The sequence below is a fragment of the Rhinopithecus bieti genome, unplaced genomic scaffold (genome assembly GCF_001698545.2).
Source record: "Rhinopithecus bieti isolate Rb0 unplaced genomic scaffold, ASM169854v2 scaffold_15146, whole genome shotgun sequence".
Lineage (NCBI taxonomy): Eukaryota > Metazoa > Chordata > Mammalia > Primates > Cercopithecidae > Rhinopithecus > Rhinopithecus bieti.
The window spans coordinates 26,250-47,634 of NW_016808195.1; the positions used below are offsets into that span (position 1 = coordinate 26,250).

The 21,385-nt window shown below is 35.5% G+C and overlaps 1 protein-coding gene across 2 annotated transcripts in view; it reads left to right on the forward strand.

Annotated features, from left to right (window-relative positions):
• The window catches only part of UBLCP1 (ubiquitin like domain containing CTD phosphatase 1), a 36,203-nt gene extending 15,123 nt beyond the window's left edge, over positions 1-21,080 (forward strand). For both annotated transcript variants that reach the window (XM_017885729.1, XM_017885728.1), the window contains exons 2-11: positions 3,839-4,037; positions 4,867-4,958; positions 5,319-5,401; positions 5,836-5,954; positions 7,301-7,399; positions 9,637-9,674; positions 10,206-10,304; positions 12,991-13,107; positions 18,284-18,411; positions 19,971-21,080. In XM_017885729.1, the coding sequence (XP_017741218.1) occupies positions 3,884-4,037; positions 4,867-4,958; positions 5,319-5,401; positions 5,836-5,954; positions 7,301-7,399; positions 9,637-9,674; positions 10,206-10,304; positions 12,991-13,107; positions 18,284-18,411; positions 19,971-19,998 (957 nt within the window). In that variant the 5' untranslated portion in view covers positions 3,839-3,883 and the 3' untranslated portion in view covers positions 19,999-21,080. The remainder of the gene's footprint in view (positions 1-3,838; positions 4,038-4,866; positions 4,959-5,318; positions 5,402-5,835; positions 5,955-7,300; positions 7,400-9,636; positions 9,675-10,205; positions 10,305-12,990; positions 13,108-18,283; positions 18,412-19,970) is intronic.
• The last annotated feature ends 305 nt before the right edge of the window (positions 21,081-21,385 follow it).

Here is a 21,385-nt window from a genome sequence, read left to right on the forward strand (position 1 = left end):
AATTGAAGAATATAACATTTGTTACAGTTCTGTGTAAAATGGAATACATTACCCTAAGCTAACACACTTGCTTTACGTTTTCAGTAGAACACGTTGTAAACATAGGAGTAAGTATACATTTTTAGTTCATATTTGTATTCATATATGAGTAAATATAAAAGTGAATTTATGGTGCTCTCTTCTGCTAATTGGCCTCTTAGTAGGAGACACTGTTCTCAAATTATTTTTGGATGCTTAAATTAAAAATTTGCCCTCTTTCTTGCAGTTGGTCCTAATAGTTGCATGAAGAGTGCAATCAAATGTTTCATCAAATAAGTGAAAGCATTGGAAATACCAATATGTTGACATTAGAAAATCCAGTTCTCTGGACTCTGGGAGGAATGAGTTTTATGAAAAGTAGAAAGCTTGATGCAGGATGAGACATATGTTTGGTTATTTACATTAGTAGCAGCCACTATATAATCTTTGTGTGCTTAGTTCTGTGTCCATGGGTTTTGTATTTACTGACTGATATGGTTTGGCTGTGTCCCTACCTAAATCTCAACTTGAATTGTATCTCCCAGAATTCCCACTTGTTGTGGGAGGGACCCAGTGGGAGGTAATTGAATATTGGGGGCCAGTCTTTCCTGTGCTATTCTTGTGATAGTGAATAAGTCTCATGAGATCTGATGGGTTTATTGGGGGTTTCCGCTTTTGCTTCTTCCTCATTTTCTCTTGCCATTGCCATGTAAAAAGTGCTTTTTACCTTCCGCCATGATTCTGAGGCCTCCCTAGCCATTGTGGAACTGTAACTAGCTGGGGTTACAGGCTCCCACCACCACACCTGGCTAATTTTTTTTGTATTTTTAGTAGAGATGGGGTTTCACCATGTTGGCCAGGCTAATCTTGAACTCCTGACCTCAGGTGAGCCACCTGCCTCAGCCTCCAAAGTTCTGGGATTACAGGCGTGAGCCACTTTGGCCAGCTTCAGGTATGTCTTAGTCGGCAGCGTGAAAACAGACTAATACCGTAAATTTGTACCAGTAGAGTGGGGCATTGCTGAAAAGATACCCGAAAATGTGGAAGCAACTTTGGAACTGGGTAACAGGCAGAGGTTGGAACAGTTTGGAGGGCTCAGAAGAAGACAGGAAAATGTGGAAAGTTTGGAACTTCCTAGAGACTTGTTGAATGACTTTGCCCAAAATTCTGATAGCGACATGGACAATAAGGTCCTGGCTGAGGTGGTCTCAAATGGAGATGAGGAACTTGTTGGGTACTGGAGTAAAAGTGATTCTTGTTATGTATTAGCAAAGATACTGGTGACACTTTGCCCCACCCTAGAAATTTGTGGAACTTTGAACTTCAGAAAGATAATTTAGGGTATCTGGCAGAAGAAATTTCTAAGCAGCAAAGCACTCGAGGTGATTTGGGGACTGTTAAAGGCATTCAGTTTTATAAGGGAAGCAGAGCATAGAAGTTTGGAAAATTTGCAGCCTGACTATGCAAAAGAAAAGAAAAACTCATTTTCTGGGGAGAAATTCAAGCTGGCTGCAGAAATTTGCATAAGTAGCAAGGAGCCTAATGTTAATCCCCAAGACCTAGGGAAAAATGTCTCCAGGATATGTCAAAGACCTTCATGGCAGCCCCTCCCATCACAGGCCTGGATGTCTAGGAAGGAAAAAAGGTTTCGTGGGCTGGGACAAGGGTCCCCATGCTGTGTGCAGCCTAGGGACTTGGTGCCCTGTTTCCCAACCACTCCAGCCATGACTGAAAGGGGCCAATGTACAGCTTGGGCTGTGACTTCAGAGGGTGGAAGCCTCAAGTCTTGGTAGCTTCCATATGGTGTTGAGCCTGTGGGTACACAGAAGTCAATAATTGAGGTTTGGCAACGTGTGCCTAGATTTCAGAAGATATATGGAAACACCTGGATGCCCTGGCAAAAGTTTGTTACAGGGGTGGGGCCCTCATGGGGAACCTCTGCCAGGGCAGTGCGGACGGGAATTGTGGGGTCGGAGCCCCCATACAGAGTCCCTAGTGGGGCTGTGAGAAGAGGGCCACCATCCTCCAGATCCCAGAATGGCAGATCTAATGACAGCTTGTACCGTGCACCTGGAAAATCCGCAGACTCTCAATGCCAGCCCGTAAAAGCAGCTGGGAGGGAGGGTGTACCTTGCAAAGCCACAGGGGTAAAGCTGCCCAAGACCATAGGAACCCACCTCTTGCATCAGCGTGACCTGGATGTGAGATCTGGAGTCAAAGGAGATCATTTCGGACCTTTAAAATTTGACTGCCCACTGGATTTCAGACTTGCATGGGCTCTGTAACTGCTTTGTTTTGGCCAATTTCTCCCATTTGGAATGGCTGTATTTACCCAATACCTGTACCCTCTTTGTACCTAGGAAGTAACTAGCTTTCTTTTGATTTTACAGGCTCATAGGTGGAAAGGACTTGCCTGGTCTTAGATGAGACTTTGGACTGTGGACTTTTAGGTTAATGCTGAAATGAATTAAGACTTTGGGGGACTGTCGGGAAGGCATGATTGGTTTTGAAATGTGAGGACATGAGATTTGGAGGGGCCAGGGGCAGAATGATATGGTTTGGCTCTGTGCCTACCAAAATCTCAACTTGAATTGTATCTCCCATAATTCCCATGTGTTATGAGAGGGACCCAGGGGAAGGTAATTGAATCATGGGGGCCAGTCTTTCCTGTGCTATTCTCGTGATAGTGACTAAGTTTCATGAGATCTGATGGGTTTATCAGGGGTTTCTGCTTTTGCTTCTTCCTCATTCTCTCTTGCCACTGCCATGTAAGAAGTGCTTTTTGCCTTCCACCATGATTTTGAGAGCCTCCCCAGCCATTCTTGAACTGTAAAGTCCAATTAAACCTCTTTCTCTTCCCAGTCTTGGTTATGTCTTTATTGGCAGTGTGAAAACAGGCTAATACACTGATCTTTGGTGTCTTAACCCTTGTACTTTCAACTGAAGAGAGAGAATTGTGGAGGAGAAGAAACCTAAGATTTAGTTAGAAGACCTGTTCTGTAACTAGCTTTGTGTCTATGTGCAGATTACATAGCCTCTCAAAACTGCTGTTTCCTTAATTGTAAAAGAGGGGAAACTTACCAAATTACTTTCTCTAATGAGATTGTGTAAAAACTTCAATTCATAAAATATGAAACAAATAATGGCTCTTTACTGTTTATTTAGCACAGTGCCTGCCTGGAACATAATAAACTTTCAGTTTAAAAAGATTTTTGTTTAACCAATACTTAATTTATGTAGTGTTTACTAGGTGCTAGGCACTATGTAACTTGTAAATGTTAATTAATTTAATCCTCATAAGAGCCCTAAGAAGTAGGTAGTATCATCATCCCTATTTTACAGATGAGGAAACCTAGGCACTGAGAGTCAAGTAACTTCTCAAAGTCAGATAGCTAAGTGGGAGAGATCCGGGATCTGAACCCAGGTCATCTGGCTCTAGAGTCTGTGTTCTTAACTACACCACATTACCTTTCAAATGTTAAATGAACGTTGATGGTCTGTCAGGGAAGGACTTGCCTGTAGCATCAACCTGACCAAATAGAGCAGGAGGAATGGTAGCTCATAATTGCACATTTCCAGTTGAACAGTGAGAGTCAGAGTATTAGAAAGTAGTAACTCTAAGCCGAAAATTAGGAGTGTGGGGGAATTTAACTTTGAGTCCTAGGATCTTTTGGTGTTCTGGTAGTATTCTTGTACGGACAAAAATCCTCTGTGTCATCATTTGTAAAATAGGGCTCAAAGTGTACACATAAAACTTAAAAGTTTGGCTTCAGTATACAGTATCTATTTTAACTTGTTCACTTTTTGTCTTTCTTTCCAGGTATTTTTTTTCTGAAGGAAAGGTGCTTCCTCATATGTTTCAAGAATGGCTCTCCCTATCATTGTAAAATGGGGTGGACAGGAGTATTCAGTGACCACACTTTCAGAAGATGATACTGTGCTCGATCTCAAACAGTTTCTCAAGACCCTTACAGGAGTGCTTCCAGAACGCCAAAAGTTACTTGGACTCAAAGTTAAAGGTAATTCTCTCCCCTCTTCAGATTTTTTTGCATTGAATTTTTAGTATTATGGATTTTAATAATTATTTTGAGTATAATTGTTTAATAATTTATACTTGCTGTCTGTTGTTTAGTAAGTCTTTCCCTTTCGCGATTTCTTTAGTAGAAATATTCTTAAAATTGTTTTAGTGGTAAAAGTGAGAATATTAAAGTGTCCTTGAAAATACCATGATTATTAAGATTACTTTTGATGTTTTAGACAGTTGGTATTTGCTTGTTAAACCTTTAACACAGAAGTCCTTTATGAAACTCATTTATTTTCTGACATCTGCCTTTTAGCACAGTGTTTTGTACTCTTCCCAAGGGCCTTGTACTCTTCCAAAATTATCTTTTCTGTTTCAAAAGTAAAGACAACATTTAAAAATTACAGGCAGCATTCATATCCAGTTTAAAAGGCATTTTTTATGGTGTTTTGTGATTATCATATTGAAGAGTGAGTTTTGAGTAACAGTAAATCTACAGTTTTCTTAGGCACTCAATTTTTAAGGCTTCCTGGAAAACAGTAATACTCATTTTGAACAACAGAATAAAACATGAATTAATTTTGTTTAGGTAGTTGAATAAAGGTGTTCATCTAACATAGAACTGGGGAGAAAATAACCCTTGTATTAATTTTGACTTCTTAGTGTCTTAGATATGACTAATTCAGCAGAAACAATTTGTTAATGTAGGAAAACAAAACAACAAAATTGCTGTGACTTGTGTACCAAACCTTTTAATGGTAGGGTTTTGTATAACGGAATAGTAAAACCAGCAGCTGTGAGAAAACAGTCATTTGCTTGTATTGTAGGCAAACCTGCAGAAAATGATGTTAAGCTTGGAGCTCTCAAACTGAAACCAAATACTAAAATCATGATGATGGGAACTCGTGAGGAGAGCTTGGTAAATGTTTACTTTTTGTTAGTATTTGTCCATTTGAAGATACTATGATTTATACTGCACTGTTGTATTATAGTTTTAATTGTGGTAAAATTGTCAGTCTAACAATCAATGAAAAATAAAACCCGCACCGTGAATGTGGTATTAACTATGTAAGTATAGTAGTAGTGCAAATGGTCAACTTTAATATGGTAAATCTGCCCAGGAAACATACATAATGAATTATTAATTGTCGAGATTTTCCAGTGTGGGCTTAAAAGACTCTGTAACTCAAATTGTATTTCTCATTTGATTTTTATGCTATGCATGTATTTGTTATATTAAGGATAATATGGTAAAACAAAACTTTTTCCATCTTAATAGGAAGATGTCTTAGGTCCACCCCCTGACAATGATGATGTTGTTAATGACTTTGATATTGAAGATGAAGTAGTTGAAGTAGAAAATACGGTAAGTGCTTTTTTTGCTTTTTAGAAGTAATCAGTTGGTCGGCGCGTGGTGGCTCAGCCTGTAAATCCCAGGCACTTTGGCGAGCCGAGACGGGCAGGGATCATGAGGGTCAGGAGATCGGAGGGCCCCCCCCCCCCCATCCTGGGCGGAAATGGTGAAACCTTCGGTTCTACTAAAAAATACAAAAAAACTAGCGGGCCGAGGGTGGCGGCGCCTGTAGTCCCAGCTACTTGGGAGGCTGAGCGGGGAATGGCGTAAACCCGTGGAGGGCGGGGAGGTTGCAGGTGAGCGGGAGATCCCGGGGCCCAACGCATTCCAGGGGCCTGTGCGACAGAGCGAGACTCCGTCTTCAAAAAGAAAAAAAAAAAAAGAAGTAATCAGTTGTCATGTGAGAATAAGTGAATATTTTATCTAATTATATGTTTTCGATTAGGGAAGAAAACCTACTGAAAATTTCTCGCAGAGTGAAAGAGTACAAAGTGGAAATTTTGAATCCTCCCAGGGAAGGGAAAAAGCTTTTGGTACTAGATGTTGATTATACATTATTTGGTAAGTCAGTTAATGATGCTTTTCATTTTCTGTTACCCACAACAACTCTTTTTTCTTTTCTTTTTTTTTTTGTCTTAGCAACTCATGGTTGTCATGAAATACTTGAAAACTTTTCTTATTACAAAAGTAAATTGCTCATTGTAGAAAATACAGATAACCAAAAAAAGAAGTCATCTGTAATAGTGATACCCAAAGATGACCACTCTTAATAATTTGATATATATCTTCTAGACTGTTTGTATGGATCTCCTCTAATTATTTAATAACAGATTGAACATCATCTCAGTAAAATATTGTTTATTATGAATGATGTATGTATGTGTGTGTGTATATATATGTATATACATTTTTTTTTTTGGCCAGTGTTCTAATTTATGGATGCATCATCATTTAACCATGTGATTTCCTGTTGATTATAATTTTTTATAAGGAATATTTAAAAAATTATTTTTGATATTTTATCACTAGTTTTCTGTTTATATTCAAGCAGACTCTTGAATTTAAAATTTCTCATGTAGGCCAGGTGCAGTGGCTCACATCTGTATCCCAGCACTTTGGAAGGCTGAGGTGGGAGGATCGTTTGATCTCAGGAGTTGGAAATCAACCGGGGCAGCATAGCAAGACCTCAACTCTACTAAAAACTAAAAATATTAGCTGGATGTGGTGGTATGAACCTAGTCCCAGCTACTTTAGGAGGCTGAGGTGGGAGGATTACTTGAGCCCAGATTAAGACTGCAGTGAGCTATGGAGTGCCACTGCAGTCCAACCTGGGTGACAGAGTGAGACCCTGTCTCAAAAAACAAAAAGTGTTTTGTGTTCATTGAAAAAGAAAGATGTTCCGCTTATGTATAATGTTGGCAAGAAATAGTTAACTTCTGATATTGGAATTTATTTCTAAACCTAAACCTAAAATAAAAGTTAATGTATAGTTTTTAAAAATTTAATTAATTGGTTAATTGGCCCTATCATTTTGATGAAATGTGATTATATCTGCAAGATAGATGATTAAGGTGAGTATAAGTGGACATAGTTTGTTTTTCATTATTAAAAAATAGCATCTAAACTTTAGAGATTAGGTGAGAAAAAAATTTACAGGTTACCAGTTAAGCCTGTATTTTCAGTATTGCTTTTTGCAAACTGAGCAAAATTGATCAACTAAAATTGGATCTTAAGGATTTTAAATTGTATGTTTTGAAAGACATCTTTTTGTCAGCCAATATAATTCAGTCTGAAGCAGTTTGCACTGGAATGTTTATATTACATTTCATAATATATTACATTTTATAATAATTGCTATTAGGTACTTGTTCATGATGGTAAACTAATAATTATCAATTTTCTTTTAGACCACAGGTCTTGTGCAGAGACTGGGGTAGAGTTAATGCGGCCATATCTTCATGAATTTCTAACATCTGCCTATGAAGATTATGACATTGTTATTTGGTGTAAGCTGTATTTTTTTGCTTAGATTTCTGTGGAAATAAGGTTGTTCCATATATTATTGTGCTGTATAAAATGTGACTTAAAATGACCTGTGTTTAAATATGAAATAGTTTTCATTTTTTAGCAAATTTCTAAAATGAAGTGTGTATCATAATATAAACTTACACATATATTTGCCAAATACCAGTGAGATAGTTAATTTAAGTGTAGGACATGAGTACATTATAGTATAAGAATAAAAATAACTAATTTTCCCAATGACCCCACCTTGATTTGAAGTTTTTCCTTCTGATTTTTTTTTAAAAACTGGGGACGTATCTTTAGGGTCTCGCTGTGTTACCCAGGCTGGTCTCGAATTCCTGGGCTCAAGTGATCCTCCTGCCTTGGCCTCCCAAAGTGCTGGGATTACAGGCATGAGCCAACGTGCCCAGCCTTTCCTTCTGATCCTTGCTGTAGAATTCTTGATGCTTCAGAATATTTTTGCTTTCTCCTTTTTTCCTGACTCCAGTTTTAAAATACTTGGAAAAGGTGTTTAAAATAAATCACACTGATATAGTTCTCTGGAAATAAAGGCAACTTGAATTACTTAAGGAAAAATTAATATGTGGACTAAAGCAGTGACATTGAAATTGTGGTCTGTGGACCATTTCAAGAATGTACAGGTCTGTGATAAGATACTGAGTTTGCTCCAAGAAGTATATCTACTGTAATAGTAAGCACACTATTCAGTTCAATTAACGTTTTTTGGTAGCAAGATTTTCTTGAAAAATGAAGCAATGCATTGATTTACATCCCTCCTCCCCACAAATATGTGAGTTCACAGCTGTTAAGATTAAAATGATCGTCAAAATATGTAATTTTCTGGTTTAGTAAGATAAGGTTAAGAAAGCTTGCTGGTAAGCAAATTTTTCTTTAGAAACTTTGACATCTAAGATGATATTTGAGAAAAAAGTTTATGCTTTAAATGTTATTAAACTAGACTTACAAAATTTGAGAACCTTTTATAATCGGATATTTAAATTATTTTTATAAACTGATATTTTGTGGTAGTTCAATGAAAAGAGTACTTCACTTTGGAGCTAAATAGACTTAAGATTTTAATTCTGACTCTTCTTATTGTGTGACACTGAGCAGGTCACTTAATCTCTCTGAGCCTTAGTTTCCTTATCTGAGAAATGAAGATAACTAAATATAACAGGTTAGTTGTAAGAATAGAAGTATCAGTATAGCAACTAGTGCTATGTCTGACATATAGTTACTTAATAATTAGAAACTTTTTATTAGCTGTGAGTCTTTTTGTTTTTCATCTGGTAATTGCAGATACTAAATAAGTACTGAATTAATTTTTTTTTTCTGTCTTATGATGGTTTCATTGGAGATACAACAGTCTTTAAAATTTTAGCTCAACTGACCAGTTTCGTATGTGTAAAGTGATTCTTCTGTTTTTTGTATGTGTGCATGCTGAAGATTTTTTATTTTGAGAACTCAGGTTCCTCTTTTGCTTTTAAAAATTACACACACACACTTCAAATAATTAAATTGCTTTTCTCTTTTAAACATTTTACTTGGTTGTACCTGTATAGTTTAGTCCAGTAAACCAGGAAAGCACATAAAGATGAGGATTTAAGTTTAGTATTAATGATCTCAAAACTGGTTAATGTCTGACAATAAGCAGATACATGATGCAGGTATACTTTATGAATTTGTCTCAGATTTCTTGTTAGAAGTTGCTAGACTCAGAGAGCATTAATATGCTGAGACTGACAAAATGCAGATTTTCATTGAACCTAACTAGCTGGTTTTCAACATAAACTTTTGACACATAACAATATGCTTATATTGACGCTGTGTATACCTGTGCATTGCCTAGAAGTAGGAACATGGAAAAAAGTGATCCAGTCACCCGAGTTTAAGTTTGGGTGATAGAGTGTCAGGGCTGATTTAAAAAGAGAGTTTAGGTCTTGATTTATAAATTTCCTAGGTTCAGAGTTCTTTTGAGCATAGGTTACCTGTATCTTATAGATAAAAGTTGTTTAAAATTTATTCTGTCTTGAAGACACACTGCAGTAAGTTTACTTTTATCAATATTTAAAAGAAAATTACCATAAGTATGCTAGGGACTGTTAATTCTGATGCATTTAAAATTTTAGTTTTGCTTAGAAAACTTATTTATACAGATTTTTTTTTAAAGAAATTCAAGATTTTCATATGTATTGTATTATCATTCCTCATGTTTTAGCTGCAACAAATATGAAGTGGATTGAAGCTAAAATGAAAGTAAGTGTTAGAAAGCAATCCATTTAAAAATATTTTCAAACTGCATTTGTCTTGTTAAAAGTTCTAGAACTGAATTAATTTTATTCTTACTGGAGGGCACTTAGTATATAGATAAATGCCATTATTGGGAGTAGAGGTTTTTTTTAAAGTGTGTTTAATAAGTGGATTGTACTAAATCCGTAAGTTTTTTTTTTAAGAAAAGTATAACTAAGCTTGTCCCCTCCCCACATTCTTCCTAATTTTACAATAATATTTTATTTTCCTTCTTTTGCTCTGGTGTGTAATACTTAAAAGAGTCAGTATTCTCCTAAAATGGAAATTAGGAAGTAATCTATTTCTAGTTTATTTTCCTTGGTCTCGCGTTTATTGACTTAGCCAAGTGAAACTAAAATACTTCCTAGTTATTCAGCAAGATGCAGTGGCCAGTGATCTAGAAAGTTGGCATTATGAGAAATTGCAGCTAGAATATTCAGAAAATCTGAAATTTTCCATATTACTATGTTTTAACCTCATGAATATTTGTGTTTATAGGAGCTGGGAGTGAGCACAAATGCAAATTATAAGATTACTTTCATGTTGGATAGTGCTGCTATGATAACAGTACATACTCCAAGGAGAGGATTAATAGATGTAAGAAGTCATTTTACTTCTATTTAATGACATGGTTATTTTCCAGTGTACTTGTTATGTTTATAGTGATGGAGTAAATTAAAGAAAGACTATAGAGATTCATCTGAGTGAATAATAAAATGGTTGAGTTTTGACATAGCAAAATGTATTTAAGGTTAAAAGATTTGAATTTTAATGATAAAATTAGGGATCTTGAAGCAGGACTGTCAAGAAAGGGACTTGTGATTGTGCGTAATTGACCTGTGTTGATGGCAGCACAATGTTACTGGGCAGAGTAGGTGAGAAAAATACTGAATATTATCAAGGAAGATATTAGGAACAAACGAAAACACTCACCCTGCCCTGTATGAAACTGGTAATAAAGGCAGATGCGTCATGGTGCATGTACTTTGGGGTGATTCTAGAGAATAGCAACAAGAACAATCAGAGAAAAGGGTTGGGCTAACCAGTTATTTTACTCGTCAAGTAACTACTTATATTATTAAGTTCCTACTATCTGGCAGGTCCTGTGATTGGCACTGTTGGAAATAAAGAGATGAGTGAGACACAGTCCATACCATTTGAAAGCACTCAAACTGTTAGCCGGGCTGGATAGTGCACGCCTGTAATACCAGTTACTCGGGAGGCTGAGGCAGGAGAATTGCTCGAACCCAGGGGGCGCAGGTTGCAGTGAACTGAGATCGCGCCACTGCACTCCAACCTGGGTGATGGAGCAAGACTCTATCTCAACAAAATAAAGTAAAAATAAAATAAAAACACCCAAACTAATAGGAATTGAGGAGAACTTAGGATACGAGGAAACCTTAGGGGAGATGGTATTAAAATCATGAAAACCATAAATAGAATGATTTAAGGGCATGGGGACTTGTTCTATAAGGTAAATACTGCATGTATTGGCAAAAAGATAACTTATTATATACTAAAGTAAAATAATACATTTACAAAATCTTAACGTTAAAAATTACTTAGGGAAATGTTAAACATGTTTTATAACAGTGAAAAAGGAATAAAAATAATCCTCAATATCCAGCAGTAGGGAATTTGATATATAAACTACTATTATCTATGTAAGGAACTGTGGTTCGTCATTTGATGTGGTAGGATATGTAATGATTCAGAAATTTTCATGACACATTTAAGTGAAAGAAGTATTTTAGAGAACACTGTTGTAAGCCATTAGAAAATAGTTCTCAACCTTTGTTTGGTTCAGGATTACTCTTAGTTTAACAAAGAACCTGTCAACTCTCTGAGGCTGCTCTTGTTTATAAAATGCCTAAAGCCAATATATCAGAATATTGAGTTATTGTCCTTGGTACTGACTAGATTATTGATGATTTAAAATTTTCCTTTGTGCTTTTCAGTATTTTCAAGTTTTTTTTATAGTTAGCAATATTACTTTTCTAATTGAGAACAAAATAGTTTGTGTTTTGGGGAACATATATATGGTACTTGACCTAATTACCAAATGACAGCACTTTTATGAGGATATAGGATTTTATTCTGGATGTCATAAAAGTGACCTCTGTTGTCATATTTCTTGAGGCTTTTGTTAGCTAAAAATCCTCAAAATATGGCTTATTGTATTAGTTCCTATATATTTGTCTTATTTCGCAGGGCTGGAGTGGTCGGTTTCTGTTTCAGTAGTAAACAAGATTAGTAGCAAAAAAACAAAATCAGGAAAGTAAAATTTTAGTAAATTAAAATATTTCATTAATATTTTTTGTAATAGGCAGGACAATAGGAAGGAAAAAGCTTTCTCCAAATTAAATTATAGGAGGAAAAAAATTTTAAAGTGACAACCTTTATCACTATTTATTTATTACCACTTAATCTCATATATTTATTATTACATTCTGTTCTCATAATACCATAAGACTTTTGTCTTCAGCAAAAGTAATTTTCTAAAAATTAATTTAAAAGTTTTCCAAATGTGTAATGACTAAAAACAGAATAAAGTACATAATGAAAAGTCATCTTTCACCTGGCACCTAGCCACTTATTCTCCCTATAGTCAATCAGTGTTATTTCCTGTGTAGTCTTACAGAGACTTTACACAAATACCAACAGGTAAGACTATATGAGAAATTATCTCTTTGAAGCTTCAGTTTAACAATTCAGAAATAAGAGTAAGAATTTGTAAAATATGGCGCTTCTGAAGTTAAGCAATCAAATTCCCTAGAAATTATGCACCTGTGCCACTGAGTTAAAGATAAAATGAGGTTTTCCTCTACAAAATATTTAAATTATCAATTGAAAGAGCCAAATACATTTTTTTTTGACTAAGGTGTTCTAGTTTGGAAAGCAGACTCCATGTGACTCCCAAGCTCTGAGAAGGAATGTGTTAACCAAGGAAGTCATGTGACTGCATAGCAGACATCTAAACAATTACTTTGGATTTTTAAAAAATTAAATAATCTATTTTACCCAAAATCTTCACGTTAAAATTATGGAAAGTTTTATAATGGGTGTAGTTCAGTTGGACATGAACCAACCTTTCAGAAGTTTCAGTATTGCAAAATGCATTGTGCTTTAAAGTGGGTTGCATTTAATAATTAGTTCACACCTGTCTCACAGGAGGAAAGGAACGCTTTGGCATTGTTCTGCAAGGCAGTTTGCAGTATTCCTGCTTTTAAGACAGGATGAAATATTGATAAAATTTGAGTTAAATGTAAACTTTTGTTCTAAGGTAAAGCCTCTTGGTGTTATATGGGGAAAGTTTTCGGAGTTTTACAGCAAGAAAAACACCATTATGTTTGATGACATTGGGAGAAATTTTCTAATGAACCCACAGAATGGACTAAAGGTAAGACATACTTTTACTTGTTATGTGCTCACGTAATCTGGACTGTGTGGTAGAACTTTTGTAGTAAGCACTGTTGAATTTCATATATTTTTGGAAGTACTGTATTCTTACGTCACAGGCAAGAAAAGTTTAAGAACAATTCATGTAGAAATTGACCTTTGTCTTTTTTGCATTGATGTCTCCATAGTTAGCTAGTTCATCCAAGTATTTGTTTGTTTGTTTGTTTGTTTGTTTTTGAGACGGAATCTCGCTCTGTCGCCCAGGCTAGAGTGCGGTGGTGCAATATCGGCTCGCTGCAGCCTCCACCTCCTGGGTTCAAGTGATTCTTCTGCCTCAGCCTCCTGAGTAGCTAGGATTACAGGAGCGCACCACCACATCCAGCTAATTTTTGTATATTTAGTAGATACTTATATATACTGAACTAGTATATACTTTTGTATATTTAGTAGATAAGTTTCACCATGTTGGCCAGGCTGATCTAGGACTCCTGACCTCGTGATCTGCCCACATCGGCCTCCCAAAGTACTGAGATTACAGGCTTGAGCCACTGTGCCTGGCCCAAGTATTTTATTTTTAATTAGCTCTGTGGGAGCAACATGGGCTTCCCAATATTGACTTTTAGCATCAAAAGTAAAATCATTAGTTATTTTTTTAGGTATACAAATCTTGGCATTTTAAACATTCTGGTTAGCTTGAGAAATGGCAGTAAGGGTACTTTGTTTTTTCTTTTTAAACTGAAACTAAAGACGTTTTTGAAAATTCCTAGAGGGCAAGTACAGATCTTAGAATTAGACGTTGCTAGAGCTAGAAGGAACCACAGTCATCTCTTGCCCACCTTCTTAACTTTGGAAACAGTCTGAGGTTGAAGAAGTTCCTGACTTGCCCAAGATTGTGTATGTAACTGGCTAATGGCAGAATTTGGGTTAAACTCTAGTGACTTGGTTCCTAGGTCAGTGACAATCCTAGCATGCAATTGCATTCAATCTTATGTGACATTTCATCTTGGTAACAGTGTAAAATTGGTAAGAGTGAAATTTGAAACTTAAAAGTTTCTGGTACCCATAGTTGATTACATGTTGGCGCAATATGAAAATGGAAGAGATAACTCTGTACTATGGCACTATTGCATATGGAGTCTCCGTTTGAAGTCGCAGTCCTGACACTGAGATGTTTTTATCCTCAATCCTAAACTTTTCTACTAGCTGGGTCCTTGGTAGTTCTAAAAGGCAAGAGGGAAAAACTTAAAGTACATTTTTTAAACCTTTCTTTTGTTGATTTGATTTTTTGTTTACAATGAGGATATTTTAGGGAAAGAATGCTAATCTAGGTAGTGAATTGCCACAAGTATAAAAACTATTGACTTGGAAGAAAAGTGATTATGTTGTCCTTAATGGTTTCTGTTTAAGGTTTGGGGAGAAGTGCTTTTCTTACATGTGCTTCACCAGGTATAAGGTACAAAAATGTATTCTTGAGTCTTGAGAAGAAATGTGATTGATGTAAACTTGTCTGTGAAACTAATGGTTATTACCTATTCTTGCAAGGAGGTGAGCCCATGATGGTCAAGGAGTAATTTTTGAGGAGACCTTTAGCTTTTTTTTAAAAAAATACTATCATTAGTTTCATGTTTGTTTAGAAGAAACTTTGTTTTCCTAACGAACATTTGAGTTCCATTCATCTCTTGATGCAGGGAGAGATGTTATTGTAAATGTCTGCTTCTTTATATTACTTTACAGTAGGGTTTCTAAAAGACCATACTTAGTAGACCCACTAAAGGAATTCCTAAAAAAAATATGTCCCCATCCCCTAAATTCCAATTCCAGAGGTAGATTTAGACGCTCCACGGGTGGTCCTTGTGTGTCTTTTATTGAAAACCTCTTTTTTTTTTTTTTTTTTGAGACGGAGTCTCGCTCTGTCGCCCTGGCTGGCTGGAGTGCAGTGGCCGGATCTCGGCTCACTGCAAGCTCCGCCTCCCGGGTTTACGCCATTCTCCTGCCTCAGCCTCCGGAGTAGCTGGGACTACAGGCGCCCGCCACCTCGCCCGGCTAGTTTTTTGTATTTTTTTTAGTAGAGACGGGGTTTCACCATGTTAGCCAGGGATGGTCTTGATCTCCTGACCTCGTGATCCGCCCGTCTCGGCCTCCCGAAGTGCTGGGATTACAGGCTTGAGCCACCGCGCCTGGCCATGAAAACCTCTTTTTTATAAAATTAATCTACCCAAGATAACACTTCGTGAAAACCTCTTTTAAGGTTAAAGATTAAAGGTTAAGATTAAGGTTAAAGATATGCCCACACCATCATAGAGACAGATAGGGTTTTTTGTTGTTTGTTTCTTGAAACAGGGTCTTGCTCTGTCACCCAGGCTGGAGTGCAGTGGCATGGTCATAGCTTATTGCAGCCTCGACTTCCCTTGCTTCAGTGATCCTCACATGTCAGCCTCCCGAGTAGCTGGGTGCACTACAGGTGCACACCACCACACCTGGCTACTTTTTGTATTTTTGGTAGAGACAAGGTTTTGCCACATTGCCTACCTAGGCTGGTCTCGAACTCCTGAGCTCAGGTGAGCCACCTGTCTCAGCCTTTCAAAGTGCTGGGATTACAGGCATAAGCGACTTTGCCCAGTCCAGAAACAGTTCTAAAATGGAGAAATATCCTCAAATACTGTGTTTTGTTATCATGCTTTCATAATGCGCTTGGTAGAAATCTCAAAGATTTCATGTAGATCTTAAAAATAAGACTGCTTATTTTGAAAATAGTTCTATTAAACATAAGTTTGTCAGTCATAAGGTTTGAAATATATGGAAGGTACTGTGAATATGAATTTAGAATTACACTAAAAGAATGTGAATCTTGTTCACGGATAAAGCAGCTTATCGGCTGAAAACTCCATTTTTATTGTCCATACAAGGAAATTGTGATATAGGAGAATTCAGCTAATCTGGACGATCTAAGTTTCTAAAAATACTTCCTTGACCTGAGACAAGAGGGTGGTTTCCTGTCCTTTTAGTGATCACTTAGATCAATATTTAAAAATATACAGTAAACAGTGGTTATACTGGAGCAAGTGAAGTCAATTAGGTGAATAGATTTTCACCCTTAATTTATTTTAAATTTTAGAACCAGAATCATTAGAATATTTTAGTTTTGTTGTTTAATAGTGCTTAAGAGCAAATGTTTGGAAAGTAAAAATAACTTAGCAGAGCCTTGGGTTGAAAATCTTATTTACTACCCACCAACCCTGTAATTTCCTGCTGTTTAAATTTGGACACTTTAGTACATTATGTATTGTTTAAAAGTTAATCTGTTGCCTTTCAGTCCTTAGGAAGTGAATGAAGGAATACTTTAAAACATTACCATATCACCCAGGATTATGCAGAAACTCATTTCACTACATCCTCATATCATGCCTCTGTTTACTCCCATCCCCAGGGCCTAAGCAAGGCCCTATAAAGCATCGTCTTCATCCCCCACATTCAATGCTGCTGGGAGACAGCACTGCTGCACTGCCTTTCTGGAAGTGGTATCTCCCACAAATGCTGATTTCTGAGAAGACTCCCTTTGACAGCTCTGACTGGTGCCCTTCAAGCAGTATGGGAGCCCGCTAACAGTGTGGAGGTCACTGGCACCAAGCTGTTCTGATGAGAGTAGAACACCTGGGAAAATTTTCTTCTGTCCATTTCAGACTGGTGGTGTTTTTCCACTGACAGAAGTAAAGTATGTAAAAAATACTTAAACCCTTCCCTACGCCTGATAGATATGGTAGTAGACTCCTTTGGGCTCACTCATTGTTCTTGCTTCTCAGTAAGTGACAGTGATTAAATATCATTCATTTTTCAGTGTTAACTGTGTAAAATTAATAACTAATGACCAATTTTCATTTTCTCCAAATCAAAAGACTATATTAATACTTTGCTAAGTATGATGAAATCAGTGCTTACATGTGTGCTTTAAGAATATGTGTGCTTTAGGAATATGTATGATTTTCTTTTAAAGATAACAGAAAAATTCAAATATAAACAGAACTATATAAAATTGCTTAAACCCCCATGTAGATATTATTCAGTTTAAGTTAGCTTATTAATTCATGGATGGTTATTGTTTACTCTATACCCTACTTCCCTCTCAATATTTTGAAGTAACTCTTAGTTGTATCATATTATCTAAAATTAATTTAAAATTATTGAAAGACTATCTTGAGTTGTATGAAGATATTTGAGCAGATGTCTTTCACAAAACAGCAGAATTCTTTATTGAAGCTGTAAAATAAGAAAAAGTGCATACGATTATAGTTTAACAAACTGTAAAGGTAATTCTTGTAAAAAATTTTATTCCACTAAAATTACTCATGATTTTCCTTTTCAAAGATAAACACTATTACCATCTTGATGTATAGTCCTCTAGTCTTTTCTAAGCATAGATATATGCAAAAATCTAGATAAAGATTGCATATAAACATATGCATTCATAGCACCGCCACTCAAGTCAAGATATGTTATTCCTTACTAATTGCAGCCCCCTACCTCGGTCTATTATTCTGACTTGTGTGGTTTGAAATAATGCTTTTTAAACTGTTTTCATCATAAAATAAATCAGCCTTAAACATTTGGAAAATATGACAGTTCTTTTATGGAAAACTCTTGCATAATTAAAATGATTTTAATGGAGAATTTAATGATAAAATGCTTATGATAAAGTGTAGGAGGAAACAGGTTATATAAATGTATAATGATATCAGCTATATAAAATTTAATAGAAAATAAAATAAAATCATCATTGTTAAAATGTATCTCACTACTGTTAGATCAAGCTGGTATTTGGGTTAAATTTTTATGAATAAAATATGAATGAAATTAATTAGAAGCAACTAGAATGATAGGAAGCAGGAAGGGCTAAGTAGTTTTGCAAAGTAGAGTAGCTATGTATGGATTCAAGTGCTATAAGAAAGCTGGTGTTGTCAGGTTCAGATTGAAAAGATAATGTTTGGTAAAATAGGTGGGAGAGTTTGTCATTTGTAAACATTATACATGACTTTCTACTTAAGCTAATATAAAAGTAATTTTTAGTATTTATGTTCTTGGTGATATTTTAATCTCATTAACTCTAATTGAAATGATAGTATAGATTTGTTAGTTTTCCTTATCACATTGTGATGTGTTGAGTAATGTTTGTTTCCTAATAGATAAGGCCTTTTATGAAAGCGCACCTAAATCGAGATAAAGACAAAGAACTTTTAAAATTAACTCAGTACCTCAAGGAAATAGCAAAATTAGATGACTTTTTGGATCTAAATCACAAATATTGGGAAAGGTAAGTTTTAATTGCTTATTTATTTTCTTCTTACATCAATGAAGAAAAAATTATCATTTTCATCAGTGACCCCAGTATTTATATAGCTGTCTTAATTTTATTTAAAATAGGTGACTTCTAAAACATTTTCTAATCCAGTGATCTACCCCGAAAGTATTTTCCCCTTTCATCTTAACCTCTAACTTGTTCATAAACATACCTCTTGTAAGCTCTTTAATACTTCTAGAAGAGAGAACTTGAGAGACTAGCATATGTTGATGATGCCGCCTGTAAATTATTTTGTGATGTTAGGTAGGCTACTCCTTTATGAATCACGTAATCCCTCTTCTCATACTGTAACATAATGTAAAGATAAAATAAAACACATGTAAAAATTTCATGTATTTATTTATTAAAAATTACAAGTAACTTGTGTGTAGCAGAAAAGGTAGAAAACTTTATCCCACTAAAAAAAACAATTACTCATAATTTTCCTTTTTAAAGATAACCACTGTTACCATCTTGGTATATAGTCTTTCAGTCTTTTATCTAAACTCAAATGTATACACAAATCTATATAGGTGTTGCATATAAACATGAAGGTTTTGAGACAGAGAAAAGCCCCCGGATAAGTGGAAGGTGTTACTATGTATTACAAGTATTTTGGGGGGAATTAGATCTTTAGGGATCTGGTTCCAGTAATACAGCACCAAAAGAAACTATTTGTGTAATAATAACACTTTGGCTTTTCAGATTCCACTTTTGACTTTTCAGATCACTTTGACACAAGTCTTCTAAGAGTCTATAATCCTAATAGGAAGACAAAGCAGACATTTTTACCCCCATCTTTGCATTGCAGATAATGTAACTGAGTCAAGAAGATAGTAAATGCTTAGTGCAGTGCCACAAAGTGAGCAAATTGTACCAGCAAAACATGTTCAAGTTTGCTGATTTTAGGAACTCTTTCCCCATCCCCACACCACCAATTATAGTAATTTGTAAATGTGAGAAATAGAGATCACATTTTTAATTTAGTGGTAGATTTCTATTAAACAAAATGAAAAACATTTGCTTAGTAAGTTAATGTCTTGTATCTTTTACACTCTTGATCAAAGACCTTTAGCATCTTTTGCCCACTGTCTTGCTGTAAGAAAAATAAGATCTTTATGGAGTTGGAGCTGTATTTGGAAGTTACAATACTAGTTAATAGAGTGACCTTCACATTGGAAGTAAGGCAGTATGGAGTGATAGTCAGTGAGTACCACCTCTGGAGCCTTGTTTTGAATCTAGGCTCTTCCACTTTGTAGCTGTGTGAATTTGGACAAATTGCTTAACTTCTTTGTGCCTGTAAAGTAGGAATAATTCTAATAGAAACTCCTTACAGCTGTTGTGAAGACTAAATAAGCTAATACCTGTACTTAGAACTGTGCATGCACATAATCGGTAGATATAAGTGATTATTAAGAATACTCATCTTGAAATGTTTCGTTATTAGAATAAACTCCTTTGGGAGGAAAGTTAGGTTATCTTCATGAATTTAGCATGATACAGCTTTGATATCTTTATTTTATTTCTTGCAGATATCTCTCAAAGAAGCAAGGACAGTAGTTACAAGTTATACTGACAGTTATTGAAGATACTTAAGATCCAAGAACTTCTTGCTTTTATGCTAGAAATCATTATGATAGTGCTGGACACTGAAGCAAATACCATAATGCTTATACTTGGTCTTCCAGTTTTTTGTAAATTTAATTTTATATTTTTTGAAGATGATAGCAATATGCTAAAAAAATGCTTGTCCCCTATATGAATATTCTGTTACTCTTGAAAAATATTTTCTCCAGCGTTGGTTGCTGACCCCTACCCCCTACCCCCCAACCACACACAAACACACACACACACACACACACACACACTGGAGAAAAATGTATGCTCAACAATGTCATTTTGTGACTTTGGAAACAAGTTATGTTTTGTGTTTTTGTCTCATTGTGTTATTGTCTGACTAAATCTAAGACCAAACCCATGTTGAAACTAGTGCTTTCCCCTTTAAAACCAAAAAAAAAAAAAGTTTTTGATCAAAGAACCCAGTTTGTTATGCTTAAAATTATCAAGAATTTTTTATTCCTTTGTCATAGACACAATTTCTCTTCTGTATGCCACTAGTTACATTTCTAAATTCTGAGCGGTCTCAGTTAGGCCTGTATGTGTGTACATGTCCAAGTAAAGCTGGAAAACGTCAGTCTTGATACAGCTCTGTCTTAGTATGAGAAACAGAAGACTGAAGAATAAAAACTAAGGAACAAAAATGAGTCTCTTTTGGTGGCTAAGTATAATCTGCCTAAAACCATTGTCATAAAAGCAGTTAAAGGCAATAAATTTTAAAAGGGACATATCACTGATTGATTCCTAAAAGCATGAACAAAAGCTTTTGTTCTGTTCCAGCTACATCTTGTCTAAGTGCTAACACTGTTTCAGTGAAAATATCTAGCCATAAGATTAAAAAAATATATTATTTGCAATGCTTAAGCCTGCAGATATGTAATGTGACCACTGTTTTGTGTTGACAATATTGCTTTATACAGTTCTTGTATTTGAAAGGAATTGATCCTTTTAAAGAAACATGGTGTATATTGTTCTTACAGGACTAATTTCAGTGGTGTAAATAATAAATATCTTTTCTTAAAACATTGATTATCTGTTCTATATTACCACAGATATTTTACCTCTGTTGAATGACAAAATGAACATTATGTTCAGGCAAGGATCTCTTGCAAAAACTTAAATGTGTATGGTGATGTTAAAGGTGTGTATATCACTATTTATACATTCAGGAGTAGTTTTAGCAGCTAATCAGATACATAAAATTACTGAATTCTAATAAGTACCTTTTTTCAGAAATGTATGCTGTTTTCTTTGTGACAGGTTATTATGAGGATATACAGTGCAGAAGAGTTTGAGGACTCAAAGCGATTCAATTAAAATGTAGTTCTTA